The sequence below is a fragment of the Acanthopagrus latus genome, chromosome 20 (genome assembly GCF_904848185.1).
Source record: "Acanthopagrus latus isolate v.2019 chromosome 20, fAcaLat1.1, whole genome shotgun sequence".
NCBI lineage: Eukaryota > Metazoa > Chordata > Actinopteri > Spariformes > Sparidae > Acanthopagrus > Acanthopagrus latus.
This window is the reverse complement of record NC_051058.1, coordinates 21,193,393-21,204,712: the sequence shown is the minus strand read 5'-3', so window position 1 is coordinate 21,204,712 and position 11,320 is coordinate 21,193,393. Positions and strand designations below refer to the sequence as shown.

General features: G+C 41.3%; 2 protein-coding genes across 3 annotated transcripts; both read right to left on the bottom strand.

Moving 5' to 3' along the window:
* Positions 1-1,182: 1,182 nt before the first annotated feature.
* On the bottom strand, positions 1,183-4,241 carry LOC119010233 (insulin-like growth factor-binding protein complex acid labile subunit). Its single transcript, XM_037082206.1, has 2 exons — positions 2,443-4,241; positions 1,183-1,950 (listed from the first exon to the last, which is right to left on the bottom strand). The coding sequence occupies exons 1-2, from the start codon at positions 2,746-2,748 to the stop codon at positions 1,183-1,185; spliced, it is 1,074 nt and encodes a 357-aa protein (XP_036938101.1). The 5' UTR covers positions 2,749-4,241.
* Positions 4,242-4,401: 160 nt separating this feature from the next.
* Positions 4,402-11,289, bottom strand: lsm12b (LSM12 homolog b). 2 transcript variants are annotated; one of them, XM_037082142.1, is made up of 5 exons: positions 11,008-11,289; positions 8,889-9,025; positions 7,843-7,952; positions 6,153-6,279; positions 4,402-5,013 (listed from the first exon to the last, which is right to left on the bottom strand). In XM_037082142.1, exons 1-5 carry the CDS (start codon positions 11,132-11,134, stop codon positions 4,921-4,923), a joined length of 594 nt encoding a protein of 197 aa, XP_036938037.1. In that variant the 5' UTR covers positions 11,135-11,289; the 3' UTR covers positions 4,402-4,920. The 2 variants fall into 2 exon arrangements, with proteins under 2 accessions (XP_036938037.1, XP_036938038.1); XM_037082143.1 differs by having other exon boundaries at positions 8,889-9,022; positions 11,008-11,262.
* Between the last annotated feature and the right edge of the window lie 31 nt (positions 11,290-11,320).

The window sequence follows — 11,320 nt, the reverse complement described above, 5'->3', positions numbered from 1 at the left end:
CCACACAGGAAGATGAATTAACTGAGAAATTGTCTGGATAAGATTCATTGGAGTGGATCACAACACACACTCTGCTGTGGGGTTCAAAACAAACCACATGAAGTTTTATATAAAAGGTGATCGTAAAAAGTTTTTCTACATTTTTCTCTGTTGCTACACTTATTCAGATGCCATGTACGCGCTGTTGATCTTATAGACATTAAGCCTAGAAATAAGACAGAACAGTATCTTGTTGCCTCTGATAGTGAATTGAATTCCTGTAATTTTGGGAAAACAACACTTGTTATTTTGTGATAATGACAGAAATATCGTGACCTTGAGAAACGGTGATGTCTCACTCTGTCACAGGTTAGAATGTGGTTACATTTCACTAAACTAAAGGAGACGCTTCACCTTTGCGCTCTCAGGTGAAGTTGGTGATATATCAGTAAATTCCCTCGGGCTCATGAATGACACATGAATATTTGCAGTAATTATCTCACTTATGCAGATGTTTCACTTTTGTTATCACTGTGTTTCAGTGGAGGTTAAATAAACATGTTAATCTCACTGAACAACTTTAAACCTGACTGTGTTTTTTCTGTTTGCTGGCTCACAGCAGTTCATCAGTTTGCTGTTTCAGACTGCTGTTGTAATCATGGCGTTTATAAAATACAAAACAATGATTACTGATGAGGCGACCATTGAGATTACCTTTATTTGACATTGTGGGACACCACTGAGCGGATTTTTTGGGGGGATGATCCATTTTCTAAATTAATTTCTCTCTTTTTTATGGCCAGGGGACAGGAGAGAATGATGAGAGGAGGAAGCTTTCTCTTTTCATTATGTGGCAAGAAAAAATGCTGAGAAATTAAAATTCAGACAGTACCACACATGGGAAAAAAAAATCTCCTGACAATTTTTTTTCACTTTTTCTCACAAACTTTTTTTTCTTAGCTCCTCATGAAACTAAGAGAGATATTTTTTTGGTGTGAAAAAACTGAGTGGAAGGAATTTTTTTGGGGGGGGTTACAAAATGCAATGAATTATTTTTTTCAAGATATCTTTTGTGTGGAGAAAATATTTCTTGAAACAAAAAAAAAGTTGCAGAAATGTTTTCTTTACACTGATAAAAAGACTTGGGCTGTATGCAGCCGTCTAATGTCACATTTTAAAACACGTCCTCGTCTGCGTCTGTGTTCAGGGGTGTTCCTGTTTCTCCGCCTCGCTCACTGCTTGCTTGGTCTTACGGTTCTTCTCTGCTTTGACCACAGCACCAAGCACAGCGATCGTCACGGTGATGCTGATGACGAGCACCGATGCCGTCTCAGCCAGACACAGCTGACTGTCCAGGGACGCCAGGGAGCTGCCGGCCAGCTGGGCAGGAGTGCTGCAGATGATGTCCCCGTAGTCGTACACTCGCAGATGTCGAACCCGGTGGATCTTCCCGAAGACGCGCTGCAGGTCACAGTCACAGGTCCAGGGGTTGGAGGACATCTGGAGGTGTGTGGTGGTGGTCTGGAGCATCAGGAAGGTCTTGAACTTGATGTGCTGCAGCTGGTTTGCTTGGAGGCCGAGCAGAGTCAGACTCCTGAGAGGAGCCAGAGCTTCAGTCTGGATCACTGAGATGTTGTTGTGACTGAGCAGCAGAACCTCCAGGCTCTGCTGTCGGCTCAGCAGGCCTTCTTTCAGCACATTCAGCCGGTTCCCTTCCAGGTTGAGGAGGCGCAGGCGAGACAGGCCGCCCAAAGCCCTGACGTCCATTGTCCGGATGCGGTTGTAGCTGAGGTCCAGCTTCCTCAGGTTCTCCAAGTCAGCCAGCGAAGTGGAGTCCAGGTGCTGCAGCAGGTTCTGGTCCAGCCGGAGCTCCTGGAGGGAGGACAGACCCTGAGAGAAGTCCTCGGGGAGCCAACGCAGCCGGTTAAAGCTCAAGTCCAACCTCTCCAGGAACTGCAGGGAGGACAGAGACTGGACAGGACAGACAAGATCAGTCTGAGCAGCAGATCTGAAATCACTGACTACACTGTGGAGGAAGCTTCACGTTAGAGTAACATTCTGATCATCATCACCATGACTTCATTAATCAATCAATCTAAAAGTCTTCAGCACAATTGCAGTTGCAGCCAAACTACACAAGTTTAATTAACGACTTAGTGACTTTGTACTTTTGTACATTTTACAGAAACAGGAACTCAATTATAGCTTAAAATATAAATATAGGTCATCTATTAAACCACCAATATATAGACATTTATCATTAATAAGAATAAAAAAGTTCCATAAGCTTTAAGTTTTGTTGTGTCTTTCTGTATTTTAACGTCTGATTTGTTGAATACGTTTATCTCAGAATAGTCTCAGAAGTTTTACATGTAATCGAGTATTACTGGATTGAAGTATTGGATCTGAAACTGTTTCTGTAACCTGATAAACAAACGATATAAGAGAGTTTTTCTGTGGTACCTGTGGCTGCAGAGTCCGGATGCTGCTGTTGGACATCAGCAGGATCTTGAGCGTCCACAGACCCATGAAGGATCTGGTGCGGACCTCCGTCAGCTTGTTCCCGCTCAGGTCCATCAGCCAGGTGCCGTGGGGGACGCTGAGGGGGACCTGGACCAGACCTCGAGACCGGCAGTCCACCAGGTCAGAGGACTCGTAGCAGAGGCAGGAGCCGGGACACAACTTGAAGCCCGACGCCGTGTTCAGGAGAAGAATCGCCACACGGATCATCATCCGGCTGCTGACCAGCATCTTTAGTTCAGATCCCATCGTCAGTCCTCAGTCATGTTCCCCTCAGTGCAAATCCTAAAGAAGCCGTTTCACCGGTTTGATATTAATGTCATTTCAGTGAATTCTCTCTGAGCGGACATTGAATATTCCTGATTAGAGAGGGATTATGGGCTTAAACAGATAATCACCGAACATATCAGGGAAGCGAACCTGGTCCGTTTGGACTCCTTCCTGAATTAAGGATTTACATCTGCTGCTGTGGTTACAGACATGAGAGCAGTCACTTCACCTCGTCGTCTCCACATCTACAAATATTATTCTTTGAGTTGATTTGAGAATCAGGTCGTTACCAAGTGTTTTAATTCGTAGTCACATCAAAATGAAGTCTGAGTTTCTTTTGGAAGTATTAAATCAAACTATTAGAATGAAAAAAACAAGATGTTTTCCAACAGTTGGATCAAAACATAATCACTGCTTTCATATAATTCTAATAACTGATCCATCATTTAAATCATTTTCCAATGAAGGAGTCTGAAAAGTTTTGAATATTACATGATTTCTCTCTCCTTTATGACAACAAACTGAATGTTTTGTACGATTTATCTGATTCAGTCGACTGAAAACAGAATCAGAAATAAAAATGAATGTTACTTTCTAACCTACTTTTTTTTAAAATCAGAATTGTATAAAAGCACCCAAAAGTCACATTTGAGTAAAAGTAAAGATGTTAGAACTTTACTTTGGTTCATGTGAAAGTAATCGACACTTAAAGTAGTTGAGTAAAACTATCTGATATTGGACTTAAATATAAAATTATATTTTTGGCTATAAATGAACTCAAGTATGAAAAGTAAAAGTAAATAATATATTAATACTACATGTATGTCTATATTCTATATCAGGGTCAATTATCAGATCCTACTAATCATTGTTGTGATTACTGGAATAGTTTTCTTATAAACCAGATTATGGATAATGAATTTATAACATTACTTTTGCTCTGATCCTGCATGTAATCTGCAAAATAACTAAAGTGAGCAAATAAATGTAAAAAAAAATACAATACTTGCCTCTAAAATGTAGCAGGGTGGAAGAATAAGAAAATGGAAATACTCACATACACTACTTGAGTAATTGTACTTTAAACTACCAAAAGTATAAAAATCACTGCTGTGTTTTCCAATTTAAAACCACGTCAGCTGTATATTACATGTAGAGTCTTTGGGTTTTGGAAATGTGAAGACTTTGTTATTTTACAGACAGATTTGTGAAATAACTCAGCAGATTCATCAATAATTGTTGGCTGCAGCCCACAAAGACTCTGTTAAGTGCCCTTTGTCATCCAGAGGAGAGCAGTAAAAAGCCCATCGAGCAGCTCTGGAGAGACCAGAAGCTTTAAATAATTCATGTGAAACTGAGACAGGACTTCAGTTCCCTGCAGTTACACAAACGCTTCACAATCAGAACGCCCAACAACCCTGAAGAGAGAAACCTCAGCGTCGTCCAAAAACAACCTGTGACGGACAAAGATGCAGCCGAGGACGAGCAAAACAAACACGATGGCTTCATGTTTAACATTTAAATATATAAAACACAAGTCGTGTTATCTCAGGGTCAAAACCAACAAAGTGACGGCACAGAAATCATCGTGAGCTCTTCAAAAAGTTGTTGAAAATTACAGTATTACAGTCAGAATTTTTGTTACTTTTATTTTAGAAAATGTCCTTTAAAGTGTGGCATTTCAAGTCACATTTTGTTTAAAATACAGAAAATACAGACAGTAGAACATGGATACAGCAAAAAAGGAAACAATGACAGAAAATAAAGCTAACAAGCCTTTCTGACTGCTCTAGTTTTCTCTTTTTTGAAATGGAACTGAAGGCAAAGGAAGGAGGGCGGAAAAAGAAAAAGGTTTCAGGGACAGGGGGGAGGAGTGGGGGCAGAATGAGACGAGTTAGTTAAGGAAACTATGGTTGCTTTATGGTTCATGTTTAAATTATTCTTTATAAAGTCTAATTTAAGATTTAATCTTTCCTCTTTCTTTCTTTTTTGTCTTTTTCATTTAATGGTATTTTGATCTTCTGGATCCAGGGCCCTCAGCGCTCCTCCTCGTGGTCTCAGACTTTGACGACACTGAAATGTCGACTTAGTCTGGCAGTGGGAAACAAAACCACCCGCGTCGCCTTCCCCCGGCCGACCCGCACTGCCAACTCAAGAAGATAAAGTGGAGTCCTTCTGTGTTTGCTGTGCTTGTGAACGTTGCATGGACTTCTGACTTTCCACGTCTCTAAAATGTTTCTCAACCTGCAAGAACGAAGAGACGTTAATGAACAACTAACTCTGAAAACACACACACAGTTATGTATTTATGAAGTTGGAGGTGAGAAGTTAGCCTGTTTATTTCTTTACTTTCTTTCTGTATTTCAGTAAAAGGAAACGTACAACCTTTTCTCTCCGTATCTAAATGATTACTGTCAAATGTTCAACTGACTGGGTGATTTCAGGCCTCGCCCACAGGTTTATGGATCATAACCTGCATCTGATAAAATATCTCTGTACAGGAGAGGATGTAAAAATGTTTCCAAATGCTCGAACAAGCGTACCAGACCAGGAGGTGGCACTAAAGTCTGATTCAACAATATGTCAAACACCAGAGAAGAAGATCCTGAGCATGTTTTTCCCTTTTTGAGGTTAAATTCTCCACTTACATGTGGACGAGGCCTGACACCAGATTGTTACAGCTCCGTCACGCTCATACAGGTGTGTTGGGTTACCTCATGTGACTGAAACCAGCATAACTTGTGTTGTGTTGGCAGATAAAGTACCATGTGCAGAAATGGAGTGAGAACATCGCTCCAATGTTAACGTTTAAAGCTACTTTACTCTAAGAGGCGCTTTGAAACACAGACAGTCACAAGTGGAAACATCTCTGTGGCTCGTCAGTGAATGTCGAGGCTTTAAGAGCAAATAAAAAACTGTCCCAACGTGAATGTTAACTAAAAAATGTTGACGATTAAAAACTGAAGGAACATTTTGATTTTGGGATGGTTAAGTATCAGCTTTCAAAGTGTTTCTACCTCCGAACTGTCACATTAAAACTGCGGTTCCTCGTCGTTACGTTTCATGTTCTCTGGACAGAAACTGAGTTCTGCTGTTTGTTTAGCGGTTAGCTTCTTTACACCGCAGGACTCTGCTGCTCATCAGCTGCCAACAACCAACTCCTGCTGCTGATTCAACATTCATTTGTTGTTCGAAATGAAGCATCATCAGAGAAGAGTTAATACGTCCGATTAGATATAGGACAAGGCAGTCTGAAGATGTGAACTTTGGCTCTGAGCAATTTTAATGAGCATTTATAAACCAGAAAGTAAATAATCTAGTTGGAGGCCTGAAGCTGATGTTCTGTTGGTGAAATATAGTATAAATATAAAGATCATACTTACTATTTTGCGTACATGACTTAAAGCGCTTCCCTCTTTGCCTTTGCAGTTCTCAACCTGGTAAGGCGGTGAGATTACGACGTCGTCCATCACAATAATGTTCTTCTCCTGCCATTTACAGTCTTTGATGCTGCAGAGACAAAAGTAAAACATCATCTCGTCTTGTGGCTGGAAGCGTTTTGTTTGTGAGGCAAACAATGTAACATGAGTGGAACGATCCGACACCACACTGTCATACTGGTTTTTATTCCACGTCAGTGTTTGTCAGTATGACTGGTGAATGTCTGAACACTTTCCACTGTGAATATTACTACATGAAACATCTTGCACAGACAAATAGAGAAGATCCGGATACGAACACAGGCACCGTGTGTAAAAGTGAAACTTGATCTAATAATAGAACAGTTTCATAATCACTGGGGGAAAAATGGAGTAACAATTAATTCAACATTGGTTTCAGATTATAAGAATTTATACAGAAGGCAGATTAATTTGATCACAGCGTGACCACTGACAGTTTCATCTGTCTCAAAGTTGTGAAACACGTCCAGGTGTCCAATTACAGTGTGATCGGGTCTGAAACAGGGACTGATCAGATATCTGGGACTGATCAAATATCTGACGCCATCAAACACGTAACATGAGAAACACGTGAATTTGTCAGAAAGTTTCATCTTTTTGTGACAGAAACAGAAGACGTGAAGGAAGTAATTGTAAAAAGAGATCGTGAAGTGAACACAAGCTGTTGTTTGACTCTAAGATCCTTTGTGTTTGATATGAATTGTACTTTTCTATCTTTATACATCTATTTAAACTGGTCCGGAGTCAGCTCCAGCCCGCCAAATCCCAACAGGAGTACGAACAATTTCAGCATTTATTAGATTGTGTGTAAAATACGACTTCCTTGGTGATTTACGGAGCAGCCATCAAGGTGAAGATCTTTGTTTCTGCAGATATACGAGCACCTACTCACTAATAAAACACTAATCCAGGGAGAGAGAGAAACCTGGACTGAGAGTTTGTAGGTGGGGTAGTTAAATTAAAAGATAAAATGCATTTTCATCCCTCTGTATGATATTTTCCACTTGTTCTTTCACCTTCTAAATCAGCAGCATGTTTCTGCTCAGGTTTTCGTTTTGTTAAAAAGGTTGATTCTCAAAGTTTTCCTTATAAATTTCCGTTTTTATTCTTGGCTAATGAGACTCTATGAAGTGAGGCAGAAGTCTTTATCAGCCCTCATAGTTGTTTGTAACAAGGACCAAACAGGAGTCAAGCACATGTTCATATTTTAGAGTAACGGGGTCGGGTCTCGCTCGACTGCCACAGGACTCATCAGCTGTAAATCACATGCTGCTTCATGATCACTGGAGGACGAAGAGGTGACTTTTTAAAAACAGCCTCATCCTGCTGCTGCCAGTGTCGGTGCTCCGTCTGCCTGAGTGTTTAATTCGACCACATTTTGGATCATAAACTTGTCTGACGGTTTAATTTCAGACTGGGTCACTTACTGACATCACATTTATGTGTCTGGTTCAGGGAGACTTTAAAAACAGCAGTCTTAGTTTGGCTTGTGAGGATCGTCAAGGTTTAAGCGACCCAATAGAAGGCAGCATAAAACTACCAGTTCATAACTGTAGTCATCAACATCGACCTCTTCCACTCTTTTGACTCCACAATAAAATAAAGTTCTTACGTTTTGTGAATAGTCTGGAATAGCTGTTGGCCCTCCACAGAAACCCCAGCACTGATTGCATAGGCTTGGGACAGCTTGTCCTCCTTTTCTGTCCGTGCTCGATTGGCAAGCTGTGGAGAAAAAAAACAAAAAGGCATCAACATCAAAATAGTTTTTTTTAACTTTGAGATCTTGACACTGGATACCGGTTACAGGATGTCATTTACAAACACACGTGATTATTTTTAGCAAATTTAAAGAAGCATCAATAAACTTCAGGGCTCTTTCTGCGTCTCAGTTCAGGGGTTATTATATGTTTACAAGTCCGTTCTCTGCTGAGATGACAATTCAACCCCTATGTTGTTGTTGGCTGACTGAGGAAAATCTGACCGCCTTGTGACAAACTTGGGACATTTTTTGAAGTCTAATGTTGTCTTGTGAATACACCATCAGTTTCGGTCTCTGTGAGGTTAAATTGTTGTGAACTAAACTTGAACTCATATACAATTATAATGGCATTCAAGTGTTTAAGTTCTGAGAGACAAATTCAACATTTTTGTTGATTTCTCAGGGAACTTGGAGTTTGTGCGGCTGTTATCTTTGAGCGTACACTTTGATGCAACTTGATTTGATTTAAATAACGGTTAAGCAGTTACGGGTGGTTTAAAATGCAGAGTGATGCAGGACTATCGAGTTTGACGTCAGATGAGGTTTCTGTTGGGCTTCGACAGATGTGTGAGTTTATTTATTTGACTTAGACGTTCAGTTCAACATTTATAGTTTCTCATCAGGTCATGTTGTTCATTTCTGACAGTGATTGATTTTTATATTGGTCTATAAAAATCCACTGTTGTTTGACCTCCACTGTGAAGGATAACCTTTGTTTGGGATTCAGCCTCAGACGACCTTTCACTTACATGTGTTCTAAATTACAACCTCAAACTCAGAGTTTTAACAGTAACGAGTCACATTTATTATTTTTGTTTATTACATGTGTGCCTGTACTGACAATGATGAGGATGATGGACATTTCAAAGTCAGATGAATCAAAGTTAAAGAGGACTTACCTTGCTAACATTCAGTGATGCTAGTGGGGGTGGAGTCTCGGTGCGGTCATTTATTATGTCCACATCAGAAACATAGGCTAAGTTGATCAGGATGACGTCGTTGAGGTTCGGCTTACCGCTGGAGGAAGCACATTCTTCGAAGGAACTTTAGTCAAGGCGAACGACTTCATGGAGATGCATCACAGAGACTGAACAGAGAGGCTTGTGATAGAGAGAGCTCTGTCTGACTAACACTGACAGAGAGAGGTGGTGCCAGTTACAGCATGTGGCTACTGTAGGCAGTGCTGCCACCTACAGTAATCATGGACGAATGAATGAATGAATGAATGAACAATTGTTAGAGATGAATAAAATGATGTGCAGCTTATGAGGAAAAATACATCAGCAAAGCAAGTGTTCAATTTCTGGGATTTTGAATGAAAATTTAAATTAATTGTCTTTTGGAGCTGATCACCCACTGGCAGATTTAATTAATTTATAAAATGCCTGATCAATAAAATGATCTCAGTCTCTGGCCCATTCATTTTTAAGCACATCAGTTGGGAGCCAAATTTTCATTCTTCTCCATAGATGAAAACGTTGAGAGAAATTCAGCCAAATTTTGAACATACAAACAGAAACTTGTACGAAAAAGTAACCTGAAAATGTTGCACATTTATCTTTACATAAATCTGTTCTTCAGAAACACAAACAGAGCAGCGCCTCGAGGCCTCGACCCCACTTCTCTTGTCAGTAATATGAGCACAGCCTGTCAGACTTGTGACAGAAAACAGGCTTTTCCAACATATTTCAGACCACTTTCTGACACATTGGTGGCAAGTTTTTGGCTCATTGTTGCAAAAAACAGAAGACGCATGATAGAATGGGATGTGACCTGTTATGCCAGTGACAGGATGACCTTAAATGTTTGACCCAAGTTGTACAAGTGACCTGATCTTACCTAAAGCCCAGATATTGCTCTGACTGTCATTCATTATGAGCTGTAAATCATTGGACTGAATCTGAGGCCTATAAAAGAAAGCTTCTTGTAAATCACCAGGCTCTCCCAGCACACTGCCCGACTCAGATGGCATTACTAAACACAGATTTGACCGTGGTGCTGGTTCAGTTTATTTTGGAGGGTAGTTCAGTGTCAAAACGAAACAAATTTAGCGTCCAAGGCCTGTTATGTCAAGTGTCAAACCGCCACACTGTGTTAGCTTCATTCATTTATCTCACCACAGCTCGGTCACGTTGACGTCAAAGTACATCATCCGACTGAAATGAGTGGCAGTCATGAGGTGACCGAGCAATGCCATCCACATCTCAATGTTAATACTCGTACGCACACCCATGAATGGGTGTAGACCACCGGTCCACCAGCAAGCTAACGCTGGCTGTGCTGAAACCCATGATGCTTTTAGCACCTAAATCGCGTGGAAATGAAACACAAATGTGGCATAATCGACCGAATTAATCACCCAAGAATTTAAATATCACCAGAATCGGGTGAGGTATTGTAGGAAAGCCCATCTGAAAAGCTCGGGAATGCTAATACCGTTAATTGAGCTAGTAGCGGCAGTGTGGGGTTGACCGAAACTTAGCATGCTAGCCGCTAGCTAGCAGCAACTTGAATGTAGCGTGGAAGGGTACTCAGTGTCCATTCATCGCTAGCTGTTTCAAACAGCAGCTAGCGTCTCCAACAAATGCCATCATAAACTACGTGTGGTAGATGTGTGTACACGGGCCAGCGCGACGTGAGATTAGTGTCAGTTAGCTCGCTAACTAGCATCGGTTTGTGCCTGTTGAGAGCACACAGCCATGATGCCTTACTAGGATTCGTTGCCAGGTTGAGGTCTGGCAATACAATGAGTGGATTCAAAACACATGCACTCCCCTGGCAGATATCGCGAAGCCGAGAAATGACCCGGTAACATCAAACGGGTCCCCAACAGATAAGAAATGGATGGGCGGCTAACTCGCGAATTAAAATATTTAAAAACGGACAAAGATATGTTACTCAGCCAGCACCAATTACGCCTGCGCGGATCACTATTTGACATATTTTCGGTTACCCTACAGGCCCTTGCAGCCCGGCAGGCCAGCAAGCCGACCGCAGCTCGAAACAAACAAAGGATACTCAAAGTTAACATCTTAGACTGGTAGTCAAAGGCGACCACTTCTCCTTGCAGACGTTGGCCCAAGCAGGTGAGGCAAGAGACATGGCTCCCGACGCTGAAATACTCCCCCGGTCCAGGAGCCGCCATCTTCTCCGCCAGGAAACCGGAGCGCCTGCCGTACGTAAAACGACGCGATGTCGTAGTGAGACGAAGCCTGGGCGTGTCGACGTACGTCGCGCCGTTGTCAGTTATTACAATACTATAACTTACATTTTAAATTAAATCATCTTTACGTGACGTTATATCATCAGATCTCACGTCAAACGTTTGAAC

Coding starts and splice junctions, on each gene's coding strand:
- lsm12b (XM_037082142.1), bottom strand. CDS start 11,134: ATGGCGGCTCCTGGACCGGGGGAGTATTTCAGCGTCGGGAGCCATGTC. Junction 9,026..11,007: donor GTCTAAGATGTTAACTTTGA/GTATCCTTTGTT, acceptor AAAGTTCCTTCG/AAGAATGTGCTTCCTCCAGC. Junction 7,953..8,888: donor CATCACTGAATGTTAGCAAG/GTAAGTCCTCTT, acceptor TTTTCTCCACAG/CTTGCCAATCGAGCACGGAC.
- LOC119010233 (XM_037082206.1), bottom strand. CDS start 2,748: ATGGGATCTGAACTAAAGATGCTGGTCAGCAGCCGGATGATGATCCGT. Junction 1,951..2,442: donor TCCGGACTCTGCAGCCACAG/GTACCACAGAAA, acceptor TGTCCTGTCCAG/TCTCTGTCCTCCCTGCAGTT.